This window comes from Trichomycterus rosablanca, chromosome 1, assembly GCF_030014385.1.
Source record: "Trichomycterus rosablanca isolate fTriRos1 chromosome 1, fTriRos1.hap1, whole genome shotgun sequence".
In the NCBI taxonomy this organism is placed as follows: Eukaryota; Metazoa; Chordata; class Actinopteri; order Siluriformes; family Trichomycteridae; genus Trichomycterus; species Trichomycterus rosablanca.
The window spans coordinates 56,392,381-56,415,011 of record NC_085988.1 but is presented as its reverse complement, the minus strand read 5'-3'; the positions used below and the strand labels follow the sequence as shown (position 1 = coordinate 56,415,011).

The window sequence follows — 22,631 nt, the reverse complement described above, 5'->3', positions numbered from 1 at the left end:
GGTGAATCTAAGCGGTGAATCTAAGCGATGTGCCTAAGCGGTGAATCTAAGCGGTGAATCTAAGCGATGTGCCTAAGCGGTGAATCTAAGCGATGTGCCTAAGCGGTGAATCTAAGCGGTGAATCTAAGCGGTGAATCTAAGCGATGTGCCTAAGCGGTGAATCTAAGCGGTGAATCTAAGCGATGTGCCTAAGCGGTGAATCTAAACGATGTGCCTAAGCTGTGAATCTAAGCGATGTGCCTAAGCGGTGAATCTAAGCGATGTGCCTAAGCAGTGAATCTAAGCGATGTGCCTAAGCGGTGAATCTAAATGATGTGCCTAAGCGGTGAATCTAAGTGGTGAATCTAAGCGGTAAATCTATTCGATGTGCCTAAGCGGTGAATCTAAGCTGTGTGCCTAAGCGGTGAATTTAAGCGGTGTGCCTAAGCGGTGAATCTAAGCGATGAATCTAGGCGGTGAATCTAAGCGATGTGCCTAAACGGTGAATTTCAGCGATGTGCCTAAACGGTGAATTTAAGCGATGTGCCTAAGCGGTGAATCTAAGCGATGTGCCTAAGCAGTGAATCTAAGCGATGTGCCTAAACGGTGAATTTAAGCGGTGTGCCTAAGCGGTGAATCTAAGCGATGTGCCTAAGCGGTGAATCTAAGCGGTGTGCCTAAGCGGTGAATCTAAGCGATGTGCCTGAGCGGTGAATCTGAGCGATGTGCCTAAGCGGTGAATCTAAACGATGTGCCTTATCGGTGAATCTAAGCGATGTGCCTAAGCGGTGAATCTAAGCGGTGTGCATAAGCGGTGAATCTAAGCGGTGTGCATAAGCGGTGAATCTAAGCTATGTGCCTAAGCGGTGAATCTAAGCGGTGTGCCTAAGCGGTGAATCTAAGCTATGTGCCTAAGCGGTGAATCTAAGCGGTGTGCCTAAGCGGTGAATCTAAGCTATTTGCCTAAGCGGTGTGCCTAAACGGGGAATCTAAGCGGTGTGCCTAATCGGTGAATCTAATCTATGTGCCTAAGCGGTGAATCTAAGTGATGTGCCTGAGCGGTGAATTCAAGCGATGTGCCTATGCGGTGAATCTAAGTGATGTGCCTGAGCGGTGAATCTAAGCGGTGTGCCTAAGCGATGTGCCTAAGCGGTGAATCTGAGCGATGTGCCTAAGCGGTGAATCTAAGCGATGTGCCTGAGCGGTGAATCTAAGCGATGTGCCTAAGCGGTGAATCTGACCGATGTGCCTAAGCGGTGAATCTAAACGATGTGCCTAAGTGGTGAATCTAAGCGGTGAATCTAAACGATGTGCCTAAGCTGTGAGTCTAAGCGGTGAATCTAAGCGATGTGCCTAAGCGGTGAATCTAAGCGATGTGCCTAAGCGGTGAATCTAAGCGATGTGCCTAAGCGGTGAATCTAAGCGATGTGCCTAAGCGGTGAATCTAAGCGGTGAATCTAAGCGATGTGCCTAAGCGGTGAATCTAAGCGGTGAATCTAAGCGATGTGCCTAAGCGGTGAATCTAAGCGGTGAATCTAAGCGATGTGCCTAAGCGGTGAATCTAAGCGGTGAATCTAAGCGATGTGCCTAAGCGGTGAATCTAAGCGATGTGCCTAAGCGGTGAATCTAAGCGGTGAATCTAAGCGGTGAATCTAAGCGATGTGCCTAAGCGGTGAATCTAAGCGGTGAATCTAAGCGATGTGCCTAAGCGGTGAATCTAAACGATGTGCCTAAGCTGTGAATCTAAGCGATGTGCCTAAGCGGTGAATCTAAGCGATGTGCCTTAGCAGTGAATCTAAGCGATGTGCCTAAGCGGTGAATCTAAATGATGTGCCTAAGCGGTGAATCTAAGTGGTGAATCTAAGCGGTAAATCTATTCGATGTGCCTAAGCGGTGAATCTAAGCTGTGTGCCTAAGCGGTGAATTTAAGCGGTGTGCCTAAGCGGTGAATCTAAGCGATGAATCTAGGCGGTGAATCTAAGCGATGAATCTAGGCGGTGAATCTAAGCGATGTGCCTAAACGGTGAATTTCAGCGATGTGCCTAAACGGTGAATTTAAGCGATGTGCCTAAGCGGTGAATCTAAGCGATGTGCCTAAGCAGTGAATCTAAGCGATGTGCCTAAACGGTGAATTTAAGCGGTGTGCCTAAGCGGTGAATCTAAGCGATGTGCCTAAGCGGTGAATCTAAGCGGTGTGCCTAAGCGGTGAATCTAAGCGATGTGCCTAAGCGGTGAATCTGAGCGATGTGCCTAAGCGGTGAATCTAAACGATGTGCCTTATCGGTGAATCTAAGCGATGTGCCTAAGCGGTGAATCTAAGCGGTGTGCATAAGCGGTGAATCTAAGCGGTGTGCATAAGCGGTGAATCTAAGCTATGTGCCTAAGCGGTGAATCTAAGCGGTGTGCCTAAGCGGTGAATCTAATCTATGTGCCTAAGCGGTGAATCTAAGTGATGTGCCTGAGCGGTGAATTCAAGCGATGTACCTAAGCGGTGAATCTAAGCGATGTGCCTGAGCGGTGAATCTAAGCGGTGTGCCTAAGCGATGTGCCTAAGCGGTGAATCTAAGCGATGTGCCTGAGCGGTGAATCTAAGTGATGTGCCTAATTGGTGACTCTAAGCGATGTGCCTAAGCGGTGAATCTAAACGGTGAATCTAAGCGGTGAATCTAAGCGATATGCCTAAGCGGTGAATCTAAGCGGTGAATCTAAGCGGTGAATCTAAGCGGTGAATCTAAGCGGTGAATCTAAGCGATGTGCCTAAGCGGTGAATCTAAGCAGTGTGCCTAAGCGGTGAATCTAAGCGATGAATCTAGGCGGTTAATCTAAGCGATGTGCCTAAGCGGTGAATCTAAGCGATTTGCCTAAGCGGTGAATCTAAGCGATGTGCCTAAAAGGTGAATCTAAGCGATGTGCCTAAGCGGTGAATCTAAGCGGTGTGCCTAAGCGGTAAATCTAAGCGATGAATCTAATATATGTGCCTAAGCAGTGAATCTAAGCGATGTGCCTAAGCGGTGAATCTAAGCGATGAGCCTAAACGGTGAATCTAAGCAATGTGCCTAAGCGGTGAATCTAAGCGATGTGCCTAAGCGGTGAATCTAAGCGGTGTGCCTAAGCGGTGAATCTAAGCGATGTGCCTAAGCGGTGAATCTAAGCAATGTGCCTAAGCGGTGAATCTAAGCGATGTGCCTAAGCGGTGAATCTAAGCGGTGTGCCTAAGCGGTGAATCTAAGTGGTGAATCTAAGCAGTGTATCTAAGTGGTGTGCCTAAGCGATGTGCCTAAGTGGGGAATCTAAGCGGTGTGCCTAAGCGGTGAATCTAAGCGATGAATCTAAGCGATGTGCCTAAGCAGTGAATCTAAGCGATGTGCCTAAGCGGTGAATCTAAGCGATGTGCCTGAACAGTGAATCTAAGCGATGTGCCTAAGCAGGGAATCTAAGCGATGTGCTTAAGAGATTAATCTAAGCGATGTGCCTAAACGGTGAATCTAAGCGATGTGCCTAAGCGCTAAATCTAAGCGATGAGCCTAAGCGGTGAATCTAAGCGATGTGCCTAAGCGGTGAATCTAAGCGATGTGCCTAAGCGCTGAATCTAAGCGATGTGCCTAAGCAGTGAATCTAAGCGATGTGCCTAAGTGGTGAATCTAAGCGGTGTGCCTAAGCGGTGAATCTAAGCGATGAATCTAAGCGATGTGCCTAAGCAGTGAATCTAAGCGATGTGCCTAAGCGGTGAATCTAAGCGATGTGCCTAAGCGGTGAATCTAAGCGATGTGCCTGAACAGTGAATCTAAGCGATGTGCCTAAGCAGTGAATCTAAGCGATGTGCTTAAGAGATGAATCTAAGCGATGTGCCTAAGCAGTGAATCTAAGCGATGTGCCTAAGCGGTGAATCTAAGCGATGTGCCTGAACAGTGAATCAAAGCGATGTGCCTAAGCAGTGAATCTAAGCGATGTGCTTAAGAGATGAATCTAAGCGATGTGCCTAAACGGTGAATCTAAGCGATGTGCCTAAGCGCTAAATCTAAGCGATGAGCCTAAGCGGTGAATCTAAGCGATGTGCCTAAGCGGTGAATCTAAGCGATGTGCCTGAACAGTGAATCTAAGCGATGTGCCTAAGCAGTAAATCTAAGCGATGAATCTAGGCGGTGAATCTGAGCGATGTGCCTAAGCAGTGAATCTAAGCGATGTGCCTAAGCGGTGAATCTAAGCGATGTGTCTAAGCGGTGAATCTAAGCGATGTGCCTAAGCGGTGAATCTAAGCGGTGAATCTAAGCGATGTGCCTAAGCGGTGAATCTAAGCGGTGAATCTAAGCGATGTGCCTAAGCGGTGAATCTAAACGATGTGCCTAAGCTGTGAATCTAAGCGATGTGCCTAAGCGGTGAATCTAAGCGATGTGCCTTAGCAGTGAATCTAAGCGATGTGCCTAAGCGGTGAATCTAAATGATGTGCCTAAGCGGTGAATCTAAGTGGTGAATCTAAGCGGTAAATCTATTCGATGTGCCTAAGCGGTGAATCTAAGCTGTGTGCCTAAGCGGTGAATTTAAGCGGTGTGCCTAAGCGGTGAATCTAAGCGATGAATCTAGGCGGTGAATCTAAGCGATGAATCTAGGCGGTGAATCTAAGCGATGTGCCTAAACGGTGAATTTCAGCGATGTGCCTAAACGGTGAATTTAAGCGATGTGCCTAAGCGGTGAATCTAAGCGATGTGCCTAAGCAGTGAATCTAAGCGATGTGCCTAAACGGTGAATTTAAGCGGTGTGCCTAAGCGGTGAATCTAAGCGATGTGCCTAAGCGGTGAATCTAAGCGGTGTGCCTAAGCGGTGAATCTAAGCGATGTGCCTAAGCGGTGAATCTGAGCGATGTGCCTAAGCGGTGAATCTAAACGATGTGCCTTATCGGTGAATCTAAGCGATGTGCCTAAGCGGTGAATCTAAGCGGTGTGCATAAGCGGTGAATCTAAGCGGTGTGCATAAGCGGTGAATCTAAGCTATGTGCCTAAGCGGTGAATCTAAGCGGTGTGCCTAAGCGGTGAATCTAATCTATGTGCCTAAGCGGTGAATCTAAGTGATGTGCCTGAGCGGTGAATTCAAGCGATGTACCTAAGCGGTGAATCTAAGCGATGTGCCTGAGCGGTGAATCTAAGCGGTGTGCCTAAGCGATGTGCCTAAGCAGTGAATCTAAGCGATGTGCCTGAGCGGTGAATCTAAGTGATGTGCCTAATTGGTGACTCTAAGCGATGTGCCTAAGCGGTGAATCTAAACGGTGAATCTAAGCGGTGAATCTAAGCGATATGCCTAAGCGGTGAATCTAAGCGGTGAATCTAAGCGGTGAATCTAAGCGGTGAATCTAAGCGGTGAATCTAAGCGATGTGCCTAAGCGGTGAATCTAAGCAGTGTGCCTAAGCGGTGAATCTAAGCGATGAATCTAGGCGGTTAATCTAAGCGATGTGCCTAAGCGGTGAATCTAAGCGATTTGCCTAAGCGGTGAATCTAAGCGATGTGCCTAAAAGGTGAATCTAAGCGATGTGCCTAAGCGGTGAATCTAAGCGGTGTGCCTAAGCGGTAAATCTAAGCGATGAATCTAATATATGTGCCTAAGCAGTGAATCTAAGCGATGTGCCTAAGCGGTGAATCTAAGCGATGAGCCTAAACGGTGAATCTAAGCAATGTGCCTAAGCGGTGAATCTAAGCGATGTGCCTAAGCGGTGAATCTAAGCGGTGTGCCTAAGCGGTGAATCTAAGCGATGTGCCTAAGCGGTGAATCTAAGCAATGTGCCTAAGCGGTGAATCTAAGCGATGTGCCTAAGCGGTGAATCTAAGCGGTGTGCCTAAGCGGTGAATCTAAGTGGTGAATCTAAGCAGTGTATCTAAGTGGTGTGCCTAAGCGATGTGCCTAAGTGGGGAATCTAAGCGGTGTGCCTAAGCGGTGAATCTAAGCGATGAATCTAAGCGATGTGCCTAAGCAGTGAATCTAAGCGATGTGCCTAAGCGGTGAATCTAAGCGATGTGCCTGAACAGTGAATCTAAGCGATGTGCCTAAGCAGGGAATCTAAGCGATGTGCTTAAGAGATTAATCTAAGCGATGTGCCTAAACGGTGAATCTAAGCGATGTGCCTAAGCGCTAAATCTAAGCGATGAGCCTAAGCGGTGAATCTAAGCGATGTGCCTAAGCGGTGAATCTAAGCGATGTGCCTAAGCGCTGAATCTAAGCGATGTGCCTAAGCAGTGAATCTAAGCGATGTGCCTAAGTGGTGAATCTAAGCGGTGTGCCTAAGCGGTGAATCTAAGCGATGAATCTAAGCGATGTGCCTAAGCAGTGAATCTAAGCGATGTGCCTAAGCGGTGAATCTAAGCGATGTGCCTAAGCGGTGAATCTAAGCGATGTGCCTGAACAGTGAATCTAAGCGATGTGCCTAAGCAGTGAATCTAAGCGATGTGCTTAAGAGATGAATCTAAGCGATGTGCCTAAGCAGTGAATCTAAGCGATGTGCCTAAGCGGTGAATCTAAGCGATGTGCCTGAACAGTGAATCAAAGCGATGTGCCTAAGCAGTGAATCTAAGCGATGTGCTTAAGAGATGAATCTAAGCGATGTGCCTAAACGGTGAATCTAAGCGATGTGCCTAAGCGCTAAATCTAAGCGATGAGCCTAAGCGGTGAATCTAAGCGATGTGCCTAAGCGGTGAATCTAAGCGATGTGCCTGAACAGTGAATCTAAGCGATGTGCCTAAGCAGTAAATCTAAGCGATGAATCTAGGCGGTGAATCTGAGCGATGTGCCTAAGCAGTGAATCTAAGCGATGTGCCTAAGCGGTGAATCTAAGCGATGTGTCTAAGCGGTGAATCTAAGCGATGTGCCTAAGCGGTGAATCTAAGCGGTGAATCTAAGCGATGTGCCTAAGCGGTGAATCTAAGCGGTGAATCTAAGCGATGTGCCAAAGCAATGAATCTAAGCGGTGAATCTAAGCGATGTGCCTAAGCGGTGAATCTAAGCGGTGAATCTAAGCGGTGAATCTAAGCGATGTGACTTAGCGGTGAATCTAAGCGGTGAATCTAAGCGATGTGCCTAAGCGGTGAATCTAAGCGATGTGCCTAAGCGGTGAATCTAAGCGGTGAATCTAAGCGGTGAATCTAAGCGATGTGCCTAAGCGGTGAATCTAAGCGGTGAATCTAAGCGATGTGCCTAAGCTGTGAATCTAAGCGATGTGCCTAAGCGGTGAATCTAAATGATGTGCCTAAGCGGTGAATCTAAGTGGTGAATCTAAGCGGTAAATCTAAGTGGTGTGCCTAAGCGGTGAATCTAAGCGGTGTGCCTAAGCGGTAAATCTATTCGATGTGCCTAAGCGGTGAATCTAAGCTGTGTGCCTAAGCGGTGAATTTAAGCGGTGTGCCTAAGCGGTGAATCTAAGCGATGAATCTAGGCGGTGAATCTAAGCGATGTGCCTAAACGGTGAATTTCAGCGATGTGCCTAAACGGTGAATTTAAGCGATGTGCCTAAGCGGTGAATATAAGCGATGTGCCTAAGCAGTGAATCTAAGCGATGTGCCTAAACGGTGAATTTAAGCGGTGTGCCTAAGCGGTTAATCTAAGCGATGTGCCTAAGCGGTGAATCTAAGCGGTGTGCCTAAGCGGTGAATCTAAGCGATGTGCCTAAGCGGTGAATCTGAGCGATGTGCCTAAGCGGTGAATCTAAACGATGTGCCTAAGCGGTGAATCTAAGCGATGTGCCTAAGCGGTGAATCTAAGCGGTGTGCATAAGCGGTGAATCTAAGCGGTGTGCATAAGCGGTGAATCTAAGCTATGTGCCTAAGCGGTGAATCTAAGCGGTGTGCCTAAGCGGTGAATCTAATCTATGTGCCTAAGCGGTGAATCTAAGCGATGTGCCTGAGCGGTGAATCTAAGCGATCTGCCTAAGCGGTGAATCTAAGCGATGAATCTAGGCGGTGAATCTAAGTGATGTGCCTGAGCGGTGAATTCAAGCGATGTGCCTAAGCGGTGAATCTAAGCGATGTGCCTGAGCGGTGAATCTAAGCGGTGTGCCTAAGCGATGTGCCTAAGCGGTGAATCTAAGCGATGTGCCTAAGCGGTGAATCTAAGCGGTGTGCCTAAGCGGTGAATCTAAGCGATGTGCCTGAGCGGTGAATCTAAGCGGTGAATCTAAGCGATGTGCCTAAGCGGTGAATCTAAGCGGTGAATCTAAGTGGTGTGCCTAAGCGGTGAATCTAAGCGGTGAATCTAAGCGATGTGCCTAAGCGGTGAATCTAAGTGATGTGCCTAAGCGGTGAATCTAAGTGATGTGCCTAAGCGGTGAATCTAAGCGGTGAATCTAAGCGATGTGCCTAAGCGGTGAATCTAAGCGGTGAATCTAAGTGGTGTGCCTAAGCGGTAAATCTAAGCGGTGAATCTAAGCGATGTGCCTAAGCGGTGAATCTAAGCGGTGTGCCTAAGCGGTGAATCTAAGCGATGTGCCTGAGCGGTGAATCTAAGCGGTGAATCTAAGCGATGTGCCTAAGCGGTGAATCTAAGCGGTGAATCTAAGTGGTGTGCCTAAGCGGTGAATCTAAGCGGTGAATCTAAGCGATGTGCCTAAGCGGTGAATCTAAGTGATGTGCCTAAGCGGTGAATCTAAGCGGTGTGCCTAAGCGGTGATTCTAAGTGATGTGCCTAAGCGGTGAATCTAAGCGGTGAATCTAAGTGGTGTGCCTAAGCGGTGAATCTAAGTGATGTGCCTAAGCGGTGAATCTAAGCGGTGAATCTAAGCGATGTGCCTAAGCGGTGTGCCTAAGCGGTGAATCTAAGCGATGTGCCTAAGCGGTGAATCTAAGCGATGTGCCTTAACGGTGAATCTAAGTGATGTGCCTAAGCGGTGTGCCTAAGCGGTGAATCTAAGCGATTTGCCTAAGCGGTGAATCTAAGCGATGTTCCTAAGCGGTGAATCTAAGTGATGTGCCTAAGCGGTGAATCTAAGCGATGTGCCTAAGAGGTGAATCTAAGCGGTGAATCTAAGTGATGTGCCTAAGCGGTGAATCTAAATGATGTGCCTAAGTGGTGAATCTAAGTGGTGAATCTAAGCGGTGAATCTAAGTGGTGTGCCTAAGCGGTGAATCTAAGCGGTGAATCTAAATGATGTGCCTAAGCGGTGAATCTAAGCGGTGTGCCTAAGCGGTGAATCTAAGCGATGTGCCTGAGCGGTGAATCTAAGCGGTGAATCTAAGCGATGTGCCTAAGCGGTGAATCTAAGCGGTGAATCTAAGTGGTGTGCCTAAGAGGTGAATCTAAGCGGTGAATCTAAGTGATGTGCCTAAGCGGTGAATCTAAATGATGTGTCTAAGTGGTGAATCTAAGCGGTGAATCTAAGTGGTGTGCCTAAGCGGTGAATCTAAGCGGTGAATCTAAATGATGTGCCTAAGCGGTGAATCTAAGCGGTGTGCCTAAGCGGTGAATCTAAGCGATGTGCCTGAGCGGTGAATCTAAGCGGTGAATCTAAGCGATGTGCCTAAGCGGTGAATCTAAGCGGTGAATCTAAGTGGTGTGCCTAAGCGGTGAATATATATATACAGGTCCTTCTCAAAAAATTAGCATATTGTGATAAAGTTCATTATTTTCCATAATGTAATGATAAAAATTAAACTTTCATATATTTTAGATTCATTGCACACCAACTGAAATATTTCAGGTCTTTTATTGTTTTAATACTGATGATTTTGGCATACAGCTCATGAAAACCCAAAATTCCTATCTCAAAAAATTAGCATATCATGAAAAGGTTCTCTAAACGAGCTATTAACCTAATCATCTGAATCAACGAATTAACTCTAAACACCTGCAAAAGATTCCTGAGGCTTTTAAAAACTCCCAGCCTGGTTCATTACTCAAAACTGCAATCATGGGTAAGACTGTCGACCTGACTGCTGTCCAGAAGGCCATCATTGACACCCTCAAGCAAGAGGGTAGGACACAGAAAGAAATTTCTGAACGAATAGGCTGTTCCCAGAGTGCTGTATCAAGGCACCTCAGTGGGAAGTCTGTGGGAAGGAAAAAGTGTGGCAGAAAACGCTGCACAACGAGAAGAGGTGACCGGACCCTGAGGAAGATTGTGGAGAAGGGCCGATTCCAGACCTTGGGGGACCTGCGGAAGCAGTGGACTGAGTCTGGAGTAGAAACATCCAGAGCCACCGTGCACAGGCGTGTGCAGGAAATGGGCTACAGGTGCCGCATTCCCCAGGTCAAGCCACTTTTGAACCAGAAACAGCGGCAGAAGCGCCTGACCTGGGCTACAGAGAAGCAGCACTGGACTGTTGCTCAGTGGTCCAAAGTACTGTTTTCGGATGAAAGCAAATTTTGCATGTCATTCGGAAATCAAGGTGCCAGAGTCTGGAGGAAGACTGGGGAGAAGGAAATGCCAAAATGCCTGAAGTCCAGTGTCAAGTACCCACAGTCAGTGATGGTCTGGGGTGCCATGTCAGCTGCTGGTGTTGGTCCACTGTGTTTTATCAAGGGCAGGGTCAATGCAGCTAGCTATCAGGAGATTTTGGAGCACTTCATGCTTCCATCTGCTGAAAAGCTTTATGGAGATGAAGATTTCATTTTTCAGCACGACCTGGCACCTGCTCACAGTGCCAAAACCACTGGTGAATGGTTTACTGACCATGGTATTACTGTGCTCAATTGGCCTGCCAACTCTCCTGACCTGAACCCCATAGAGAATCTGTGGGATATTGTGAAGAGAAAGTTGAGAGACACAAGACCCAACACTCTGGATGAGCTTAAGGCCGCTATCGAAGCATCCTGGGCCTCCATAACACCTCAGCAGTGCCACAGGCTGATTGCCTCCATGCCACGCCGCATTGAAGCAGTCATTTCTGCAAAAGGATTCCCGACCAAGTATTGAGTGCATAACTGAACATAATTATTTGAAGGTTGACTTTTTTTGTATTAAAAACACTTTTCTTTTATTGGTCGGATGAAATATGCTAATTTTTTGAGATAGGAATTTTGGGTTTTCATGAGCTGTATGCCAAAATCATCAGTTTTAAAACAATAAAAGACCTGAAATATTTCAGTTGGTGTGCAATGAATCTAAAATATATGAAAGTTTAATTTTTATCATTACATTATGGAAAATAATGAACTTTATCACAATATGCTAATTTTTTGAGAAGGACCTGTATATATATATTATTAGTTTGAGATACCTCTTATTGTATATGCCCCTTTATGTCCCGCCCCCGTGATAAAAATGGATGAGACCTATTCGCTATCACTGGCTGTGTTTTAAACTCTATGCTATAGTACTAATTAGTGTGCCTTCCATCAAGTGGCATTGTCACTATTTTCTCCTACTTTGACATACTATTTAGTATGTAAAATGTGGCTTGGGACGCAGCCCTTTTGTTAGTAAGGGACAAGCTCCTTGGCTAACGCGAGTCTCCGTTACAGACACAAGCACTGTGATTGGTGATTCGTGTTGCCACAGACAACCAACTAGCAACTACAAGAGAACACACAACGCACACAAAAAAGACTCAACACTACACATGCGCACTTATTTTGAATAATGTGAGTTAAACTGTTCTTGTTTAAGTTTTACTGTAATAAAAAGGTAAAAACCCAAATTAATGTTATAACTATGTATTATGTACTACATTCCAGTTAAGCTGTAGTCACAAGTTACTACTGCAGCTATATGGTGCTAACGCTAGTAGCCTGTTATCTCTCTGTCGGGACGCATAGAGTAGAGATTGGTGCAGATGCGCATCTGCTGTAATATTTACACTGTAATTACACTGTTATTATGCAACTATCTTAATTATAGCCACATAGCTGCTTAGCTAAATAAGACATTTGTTGGTGTTATTACTTGCTATTTCATTGGCGTTACTGTTAAAACGCATACATGAAATCGCTGTCATACTTGGCAGTGTTGACTTACCTGGTGATTAGACTGCACAATACCTTTATACCAGGAGTTGGTGGGCAACAAAGGCAAACCACTTGGGAAAGGCAAATCTGGGGCTACAGTAAACACAGGCTCACTGAAACTGAAGTTGCTTGGTCTGTTAAATCTTAATTTCTGTTGCAACATTGGACCCACTCATCAATTAAGCAAAGTTTAAATGTCATAGCCATGAGTATCACTGATAACTATGTGCATCTCTTTATGACCATCAATATGCCAAACTTGAGCTTGATAGTTTGACATGTTGTAAATCAACTATAATCAAATATAGAGTTAAATAATAATATAAACATACACCTGCAAAAACATAAAAAAAAAATTTGTTCAAAAGTGTTTACATTATCAAACGTTTACTGTAGGTTACTTAAAATATTCTGTGTTAAACCTAAACATACACCTACTTGGTTTCATTTGTTGGTACAGAAAGTATAATAATGTAATTTAACTTTGTGATATGGCCTTTTAAATCCTTGTTAGTAATTATGATTGACCATAGCTGGTAAATTCTTTGTGTGTTCATTTGCTGTTAAGAAATAGGCTAGTTAGATTGCCCCTGTTAAAAGGTATGTAAAAGTGATCTTGTACCAAGGTTGGAAAGAATCCAGATGTTATTCAGGAAAAAAAACATGGTAATGTTTACTTATTCAACTATTTACATAACAAATAAGTACTGATACAAAAATTTTGTTAGGTAATTATGTATGTTTTAATAAAGGCAGTCTAAATTGTGGCTCTGACCTGAAATGTATGTATGACTCATTAATCAGTGCCACAGGCGGCACAGCAAAAGGTCCTGGGTTTGATTCCCAGGTGGAGCGGTCCGGGTTCTTTTTTGTGTGGAGTTTGCATGTTTTTTTCACAACCTACAGCCATGATGCATTCATAGGACATTCCATGTTACGATTGTGATTTTCTTTCTACAGCTCTTCTCTTTTCTTTCTTGTCCACCTCAGCAACTAAGCATCCAGAAGGCTTTCACCTAGCCATATCATACACTCAAGCTTTACTCAGAGGAATCCTTAATTCTAAATTAGGAACATGGTTATTGCCTTCTGACCTGAGGGTCACATCTTCTGGCACTATTCTGCCATTCTGTAGCTCCGTTGCATTTACTTTTTATTGGTAGAGTATTGAAGGGGTTTACCATTGCCTTCTGTGCAGCTGAATTACTGTTGACTTTGGTTATCATACTCCTTTGACATTGTCCTATACTACTGCTGCTTAGTGTGACACCTCTGGTAAGACCTTTTAGCCAGGGGAGACCCTGACAGGAGATAAAACTTCAGGCAGCTCAACACTAAATACTTCTCATTTTCAAGAATTTTCTAAAGTAATTTGAAATGTTTTGAAAAATGAGCTTCTGTGGTGCATGAATTTGGTGATGGATTACTATGTTTCTTAATGTTTACCCTGCAGTTCATATTCTATCCTGCAATAGCCTCTTCTTCTCCAGCTGGGAAATGGCAGTGAATGTATACTCCACATCAATGACCAATGAAAATCTTAGCAGACATGACTTGCTTGCTTGGGTCAATGATTCTCTGCAGCTCAGTTACAATAAAGTCGAGCAGCTTTGCTCAGGTACGTTACCAAAACCTCATATCTTTTATGGCAAATGTTGTTGAAGAGTGAAATAAAGGAAAGGTTTTAAGTGCTCCTGGGTGGTATTGGTGTCTCTGCGATGTTTTAGCTAGTATAATGCCCGAGCTCCTAAAACCCAGTCCTTTCTTTCATAATTCCTTAATGTATGGTTGGCCTGACATCTACACTAGCATGACTGTCTAAGAAATGGTAGCAGAAGCTCTGAGATAGTTTGGCACCCTAAGACAGTGATGAAATGAAAATTTAAAAAAAAGTTGCTGGAAATAGAGCTGGGATCTCGAATACATCATATCAAGTCTCAGCTCTGCCTGCTGGCTGGACTGAGCGGCCACATAAACAACGATTGGCCTGTTGTTCAGATAGGGGTGGGATATTAAAAGCCGGATAGAAACTCTCTCATAACTAATGCAACTACGACCTCTGCTGGCTGATTGATGATGCCTGCACAGAGACGGGAAAAGAGTGCTGTCAGGGTTTGTCTCTCCGTACACAGTGCTGATCCGCATTGCACTTGTAGGAGACAAAATGCACAAGTGTAGGAGACAAATAGAAAATAGAAAAGGTTTTTATAAAATAAATTAATAGCTTTTATTTAGTATTTATTGTATTTATTTTGTACTTTCATATTGATATAAAGTAAAAAGCCATTTTCCTCTTGTGAGATGCCATAAGGTCTTTTTTTATTATTATTTATTTTTTAACTAATTTTCCAAGCTATCTTCCCATCTTGTGTCTCTATGATGATATTGTCTTATATAGAAATGGCTTTTGTTTTGTAGGCATAGCATATTGCCAGTTTATGGACATGCTGTTCCCTGGGTGTATCCTCTTAAAGAAAGTGAAGTTCCAGGCCAAACTGGAGCATGAGTTTATCCACAACTTTAAAGTGCTACAAGCAGCATTCAAGAGGATGAATGTCGATAAGGTAAGAGTCATTTCTGCTCACATACAATAAATTATTTACACTCTATGAACAAAAGTACTTTTTTTCAGGTTCAGGTGTTCAGGTTCAGCCACAAATTGATGTATAAAATCAGTTATATAAAATGTAATATGTATACTTGTAAGCTTTTATGCTTTTCACCTCAATTCTCCAAGCAAGATTCATAAGCTGGAATACTATATATGATTCCCTAAGCAAGGAAGATACATATGCTAGAATACACGATTCTCTGTACAAGCCACCAAACAAGAAAACCCAAATCCACCTCTAAACTAACCTACAAAATAGCCTCCACTGAATGGTCCACAGTACAGCCCTGATATACATTGAACATTCATCTTGCCATGAGGTTCAGCTGTGGATCATAAGCGCAATTGTCCAATCATCATGAAGAGGCGTCGATCTGAAACACTAAACAAAACCACTTAAACCATGTGGTACCAGAGACAGGGGCGTGGCATATATATTGAAACAAATACTGGGAGGACAGAGAGACTGGATTCGTGACACAGTACTGGTTTGTAATTAAGACTTTCATTGTTTGACGTCCACTGTTTAACAATTAGGTTTACTCAGCAAGATAAATGCAGAGTAAAACTGACATCTTTAAAGGATGTATGTCATTTGTCTGCATTTAGAATGTCTCATATTGTGTTTCAGTGTCATTGTGTCAATATGCATTACCTGCTGTTCTGCAACATGATATCTGCAACCCTATTTTTTTTTAAGTGCTTTTGCCTCTGCAAAAAAGACAATAAATACATTTCAAATATAAATTTTCAGTTTCATTTAAAAAAGTGTAATGAAAAAAGTGATTTTTAGTGTAATAACATTAAAGATGATTTATTTTCATTGTCACTACCTTGTTTTATTAAAGATCATCCCTGTTGAAAGACTGGTGAAAGGAAAGTTTCAGGACAACTTTGAGTTTGTTCAGTGGTTTAAGAAATTCTTTGAAGCAAACTACGATGGAAAAGAGTACGACCCCTATGCAGCAAGGCAAGGCCAGGAGATTACACCTTCATCCAATCCAGGTAAAACCATTTGCTTAGAAATTCATCTTAAATTTAGGCAGACTGAAGATTAAAGCAAATTTTGTCAAGTATTAACTTTTCTGTTTTCATTTTTATTTCGCCTACTGTGCCAATATTTTTAATTTGGGTTTCTTTAAGTTAAATAGTAGGCCATTCCTCGCACAGTTCACACTATTAAAATCAATATTTGATTTTAATGTTACTGACATAATTTATTACTTAAATTTTGTTTTAATTATTTAGTTGACTAGTTAAGTATTTAGTTTTAGCTGCTGTGGTCTATATCTAATAACACATATTTTGTACAGGTCCTCAAAGGACGTCACCAACTGTGCCTAAAACCATGCCAACTCCTCAGCGGCCACCTAACACTGCCCCTACAGGTGTAAGACGGAACACACCTACGTTACGGAATGGAGGAGGTGATGCGGAGGTTATGGAACTTAACCAGCAGGTAAATAAAACAGCCTTACCCAATGACTAATTTCCAAAAAGCACGGCACACACCGGCAATAAATAACTGTGTGCAACAATGTTAGATACACACGTTGTCTTCTCAACCTTACAGGAGATAATGCTAATGAAAAAGAAGCTATAATGCATTCACGAACTCATACAAATCCTGAGAAATACAGCAACAATTAACAGGACAGTACTTTTGGTTAGGTGAATATAATTACATTTAAATTCTCAAGTATTCATATCTATTCATAACATGGGTTTTGATTGGTTGCATTAATTCTGTATAACAAAGCAGTTATATAGTTGACCCAAACAAAAAATATGATGGCAGTTCTAAACCAGTGCACCTGATTAAATATAAATTATGCTGGAGTGTAACCATCACAATGATTGTAAGTAATGGTTTATTCTAGACCCACATTTACAGTTTATTATCATGCCACAATATAAAAGAATTAGATTACATATTTTATCAGTTTTATTCCATTTGGAGAGCAGGACAGTTGAACTGTAGAAATGACAAAACACTCAAAATAATTTAACAAATCAACACAATAAGAGAGGAGACTCATGATTTAAAAATCAATCAACAAACTAATGTTTGGCATCAGACTTTGATGCATCCGCAAATACCACTATGCCTGAATTTAGTGGTGACAATTGCAGTGGTACGTTTGTTGTTTTAATATTAACATATTATTTGGTTGTCTGAATATTATGTGGTGTGAAGACTACTGGAAATCATGTCAATAATACTTTTATTTGAGTTGTTGTAGTGCTTGAAACTAAAAAGTAACCAGAACACAATAACAAAATAGTTAGTTGGATTCTATCTCCTACTATGAATATGTATCTTTGTTTGTATCTATACCTTTCATTTAAAAAATGGAAATATGGGTACTAAATTGTTTTGCCTAAATTTTAATTTGCGTGTAGCTAATCGACCTAAAGCTGACAGTGGATGGCCTGGAGAAGGAGAGAGATTTTTATTTCGCAAAACTCCGTGACATTGAGCTCATCTGCCAGGAGAATGAGAGTGAGAACAACCAAGTGCTTGCAAAGATTATTGGTGTCCTTTATGCTACTGAGGTACAGTGACTAGTTAACTCACAACACACACAACACTGCAGAAGTCTCTCACTATTTACATGTACATGTCTTTTCTTTTCTTTCTCTTAAACCTTTATGTAACTGACAAAAGTACAAAGAAAAATATTCCAATGTTTTCACTGACACTCACCAATTGTATTTTGTAAATAAAAGCAAATTAAGAATTTGATGCTTGTACACTTGGGCGCAGGCCTGGTGCCTGTACAGACAATGATTGACTCATGACTGGGGTGGGAATGCCGGAGAGGATTCCTCATAATTGCAGCAAAGTCAGCCTCAGCAATCTGTGAGACAGGGGATACTGGGGATTGGTGTATGACTCTATGTACAAGATAGGTGTGATTTCTGGCCAATGGAATTTGGAACAAATTTGGAACAAAACATGGAAAATAACCAGGGGTGTCCAAATTTTCGCAAAAGACATATAATCCTGCACACAACCTTTTATAATTTTCTTTACCTCTATGTATATGTAGGCACAACATTATGACCACCTTCCTAATATTGTGTTGGTTCCCCTTTTGCTGCCAAAATAGCCCTGCAATAGTGATGCACTGTGTATTCTGACACCTTTCCATAAGAACCAGCATTAACTTCTTCAGCAATTTGAGGTACAGTAGCTCGTCTGTTGGATCGGACCACACGGGCCAGCCTTCACTCCCCATGTGCATCAATAAGCCTTGCCCGTCCATGACCCTGTCGCCGGTTTACCACTGTTCCTTTCTTGGACCACTTTTGATAGATACTGACCACTGCAGACTGGGAACACCCCACAAGTGTAAGGTTCTGTGGCGTTTGTGGGACTTACCACTCTTCCCCGACGTCACAGGCCTTACAGAGCAGTATGGAGCTAGGCCTTTAATAATAGGCCAGCTCGTTAGGGCGAACGACCTGCAGCTGCGGCTCCCTTATTTAAGGGCACGCTGCCTGGCTGCAGGCGTCGCACCTTCTGTCTTGTTTGCTCCTTTTGTTTTGGGCACTGCGGTGTCCGTGGGGACTGCTGACGGCTCCCCCACGCTTCTTTTGTAGTTCTAGAGGTACCCCCGGTGGCATAAGGCCATCAGGGTGTGTAGACCGCAAGGTTGAGGTAATTAGCTTTGCTTTACCTTTCTTAGAAGTAGCGTGGTGCGATCCCGTGCAGTCCTCGAACTGCTTTTTATTTTCTTCTTAGCATTTAGCTTTAGCGGGTGAAGCCAGCCCCGTGAGACGGCGCTGGAGCTTTCACCGCTTTAGTCTGCTTATTAAATCTAGCTTTTGGATTCTGCAACCGTGGGGTGGCAACGCCGTAAAATGCTCGGTTGGTTTGCCAGCAACCCCGGTTCAAATCCGCAGTAGAAGCTTTATTACCTGTATCACTAACCGGTCTGCTTTATCTGTAGTATTGGTTAGCATTTAGCTTTAGCGGGTGAAGCCAGCCCCGTGAGATGGCGCTGGAGCTTTCACCGCTTTAGTCTGCTTATTAAATCTAGCTTTTGGCAACGCCGTAAAACGCTCGGTTGGTTCGCCAGCAACCCCGGTTCGAATCTGCAGTAGAAGCTTGATTACCTGTATCATTAACCTGTTCTCTTTACCTTTTTCTCGGACAGACTGACTCCAGCTGCGGCTAATGAAGGAGCCTTCTGTTCCCCCCGAACTGCACCAGAGGTGATTTCGGGGGGCATCCTCTTCCTAGTGGTCCATTGGGTTCTGGAACTGCCTGGTGGTGATGCCGCCAAGCGCTCGGCTACAACGCCACTACCCAGTTCCCCCAACTGGTTTAAGCTGAGCTCGAGTGGGTGCCGCACTGCCTGATGGTGAAGCCGTCAAGCGCTCGGCTATTACGCCTTCACCCGGTTCGGATCCACGTTTGTGAGCTTAACTAGCCAACTAGGATTTTCTCTCTATTCTCAACGCGCACTAGCGCCTTAAGCGCATTGCGCCACTCGCTTACCCCCGCTGCAGTAGTGCGCTGGTAACACGCCCGGCGCTCCCCTGAGCGACCGGGGTTCGCGTCCAGCGTCCTTTAGTTTTTTCCCCTTTTTCTTTTGTTCTTGCCTGCAGCATCCAGCTGCATCCATAGGGGTTCTTATGTTTGTTTTTGATTTCTGTTTTGTGTGTTTGTTATTTTTCATTTAAAAAATAAAATTATTATTTCAATTTAAACCTCCACGCTTGAGTCCTTTCTCTCCCCACGTAACAACAAGAGCTGCAGTTTTGGAGATGCTCTGACCCAGTCGTCTAGCCATCACAATTTGAAACACAATATGAAACTGCATACATTATTCATGCATGTCTGTTCACTTTTATTCAGAGATGAGAGGTACAGTGAAGCCCGAAATTATTCATACCCCTGGCAAATTTTGACTTAAAGTTACTTTTATTCAACCAGCAATTTTTTTTTTGACCAGAAATGACACAGGTGTCTTCCAGAAGATGATAAGACAATGTACAAGAGGCATCATTATGGAAAAAAATATTTCCCAGCTTTTATTTACATTTGAACAAAAAGTGGCATGTCCAAAATTATTCATACCCTTTGCAAACTGTCACAGTCTATGGGAAAATCCAAAGTTCTATACCATTCCAAATAGTCCAAGCTGTTCTAAAGCATCCTAATTACCCTGATTCATTGGGAACAGCTGTTTTAATCAACTCAACAGGTGAAAAACAGCAACTCTCTGCAGTTGGTTTGTGGACAGTCATGTCTAAGACAAAGGAGCTCACTAAGCACCTGCGGCTGTGCATTGTGGCAGCTCACAAGTCAGGAAAGGGCTATAAGGCCATATCTAAATGTTTTCAAGTTCCAGTGGCTACAGTGCAAAGTATTATTTAAAAAATACAAGACGTTCTGCACTGTGGAAAATCTCAGAGGACGTGGTCGGAAGCCAAAACTGACACCTGTGCTGGCCAGGAGGATAGTGAGAGAGGTGAAAAAGAATCCAAGGATCACCACCAAGGCCATCCTGGTGAATCTGGGCTCTGCTGGTGGCAACGTCTCAAGGCAGACAGTCCAATGGACACTGCACACTGCTGGGTTCCACGGACGCAGACCAAGGAGGACGCCACTTCTCCAGAAAAGGCACACAAAAGCTCGCTTGGCCTTTGCAAATGCTCATCTGGACAAAGAAGAAGACTTCTGGTCTTCTGTTTTATGGTCAGATGAAACAAAAATTTAATTGTTTGATGTGTCCTTCATTTGGCGTAAAAAAGGAGAAGCCTTCAACCCTAAGAACACCATCCCCACTGTCAAACATGGTGGTGGGAACCTAATGATTTGGGGGTGTTTTTCAGCCAATGGACCAGGGAACCTAATCACAGTAAACGGCATCATGAAAAAAGATCAATACATCAAGATTCTCAACAACAACATCAGGCAGTCTGCAGAGAAACTTGGCCTTGGGCACCAGTGGACATTTCAGCACGACAACGACCCAAAACACACAGCAAAAGAGGTGAAGAAATGGTTAGCGGACAAAAACTTTAACGTTTTGCAGTGGCCCAGCCAGAGTCCTGACTTGAATCCAATTGAGAATCTGTGGAGGGAGCTAAAGATCAGGGTGATGGCAAGGAGACCCTCCAACCTGAAAGAGTTGGAGCTCATCGCTAAAGATGAATGGGCAAAAATACCAGTGGAGACATGCAAAAAGCTGGTCAGCAATTATAGGAAGCGTTTGATTGCTGTAATAGCCAATAAAGGCTTTTCTATTAATTATTGAGAAGGGTATGAATAATTTTGGACATGCCACTTTTTGTTCAAATGTAAATAAAAGCTGAGAAATATTTTTTTCCATAATGATGCCTCTTGTACATTGTCTTATTATCTTCTGGGAGAAGCCTGTGTCATTTCCGGTCCAAAAAAAAAATTGCTGGTTGAATAAAAGTAACTTTAAGTCAAAATTTGCCAGGGGTATGAATAATTTCGGGCTTCACTGTATATAAATCTACTTTGCAATCTAACATTGTATTTTTCACATTATAGGATGGTTTTGCTCCCCCAGAAGATGATGAAAGTAATGAGCAGTCTCAAGACCAGGAAGAGTACTAAACTCCAATCATCCCCCACCCCCCGTATTACACATCTCATTCTGTTTTTGTCCAACTCTTTTCCATAGTTCTTTTAATTTGATCTTTCTGGCCTTTACTCTACATTTATTCTTTTCTGTCTTTTTTGTTATGTTTTATTCATCACTTGCCAGTTATCAACAGCACCTGTAACACATAAGTGTAATGTGTTACTTGTATAAACAGAGGAAATTTTAGCTAAAATGATAACTGGTAAAGTAGAACTATTAGTATGCTATATTTTGGACTATATACTATAGAGGTAAAAAATGGTCTGCAGTTGATAGAAAGCATTAAGCCACTTTAGAAAGCGCTCTGCTACTTTACTAAACTAATTCAAAGCATTTAGCAACTGTATGCAAAATTTTTAGATGCCTGTTTATATGTCTTTTTTTAGTTTTTGGCTGTATGTTTTAGTATACAGTGCAATATTTTCTACTTTTGCTAATTTGCCACATTTAAGTGTTTCAAGTGTGTCTAGTAAATATCAATTGTCAATTTGGTTAAGTAGTTGATTTATTAGCTAAGGGTCCAACTACTTCACATGGGTGATGTAGATTTTGAATAAATATTTATCTTCCATAAATGGAATGATCTTTTAAAAGCTGCAAATTATATGTATCTTATATTTAAATTTGTTGGAAGATCTGAAACATTCGAATGTGACAAATTAGCAAAAATGGAAGGTTGCAGACACTGCAGCACTGTAGGAACTTATTCAGAGGTGTACATCTGTAATCAGGGAGTCTACATGACTGAATTTTACTGTAGTATAAACAAATGTAGATTCCAAATGTAGTTCTTTTCCTATGTTGTACAAAGTCGACTATATTGAATTAACATTGAGAACCTTCAAGTGCTAACATTTTGAAGGTGCATTTAGAATCACAGTAGACCAATATGTGAGTTGTGTTTAATTATCAAGTTAAGATATATTGTGCGTACTTAATGAGAATAATTTATTTATGAAGGATATTACAAAATAAGCTTGTACTATGATGGCTCATTGTAAAAAAATACGAATAAAACAGAATGAACATACCAGGCCACTATTACTTATAGTTATTTGCTGCTGAATGGAACTGACTGAATTATAACACTCAGATGTTAGCTGCTAAGTCAGTGTTGCATTTTTTATGTTGCACAGCATTGAATGCCAGTAATATTGGTATTGATTGACAGGATCTGTCTGTACATTTTATCTTCATTTATTTGGACTTTTACTGTGTAAAATAAAGGGTATTCTGACAATGAAAAGTGTTTGTTTAATGGTTACTAATGTTTCCACAAAATAAATGTTAGCCTTTAAAAGTCTGATCTTAGATGAAAATAGATGTGTAGATGCATATATAACATTTTTCATTTAGTAGTTCTGTTTGAGCCATAGTTAAAAATTAACCTGTGATCATATGTAATTTAGTGTCAACACAGCAAATGTATTAATTAATACCATATACTATAATAATATTTGAATAATTACTGTGCAGTATTTATAATGGCAAGCC

At 42.7% G+C, this 22,631-nt stretch overlaps 1 protein-coding gene across 1 annotated transcript; it reads left to right on the top strand.

The window, feature by feature from the left end:
* The first annotated feature begins 11,459 nt into the window (after positions 1 to 11,459).
* Positions 11,460 to 22,370, top strand: mapre3b (microtubule-associated protein, RP/EB family, member 3b). The gene is made up of 7 exons (XM_063004394.1): positions 11,460 to 11,534; positions 13,351 to 13,515; positions 14,316 to 14,461; positions 15,357 to 15,513; positions 15,822 to 15,967; positions 16,912 to 17,064; positions 21,044 to 22,370. The coding sequence occupies exons 2-7, from the start codon at positions 13,395 to 13,397 to the stop codon at positions 21,107 to 21,109; spliced, it is 789 nt and encodes a 262-aa protein (XP_062860464.1). The 5' UTR covers positions 11,460 to 11,534; positions 13,351 to 13,394; the 3' UTR covers positions 21,110 to 22,370.
* The last annotated feature ends 261 nt before the right edge of the window (positions 22,371 to 22,631 follow it).

What these genes read in the sequence shown, in the direction of transcription:
- mapre3b (XM_063004394.1), top strand. Translation starts at nt 13,395, where the DNA reads ATGGCAGTGAATGTATACTCCACATCAATGACCAATGAAAATCTTAGC. An exon ending in AGTCGAGCAGCTTTGCTCAG is followed by an intron (nt 13,516 to 14,315) that starts GTACGTTACCAA and finishes TTTGTTTTGTAG; the next exon opens with GCATAGCATATTGCCAGTTT. An exon ending in TTATGGAACTTAACCAGCAG is followed by an intron (nt 15,968 to 16,911) that starts GTAAATAAAACA and finishes ATTTGCGTGTAG; the next exon opens with CTAATCGACCTAAAGCTGAC.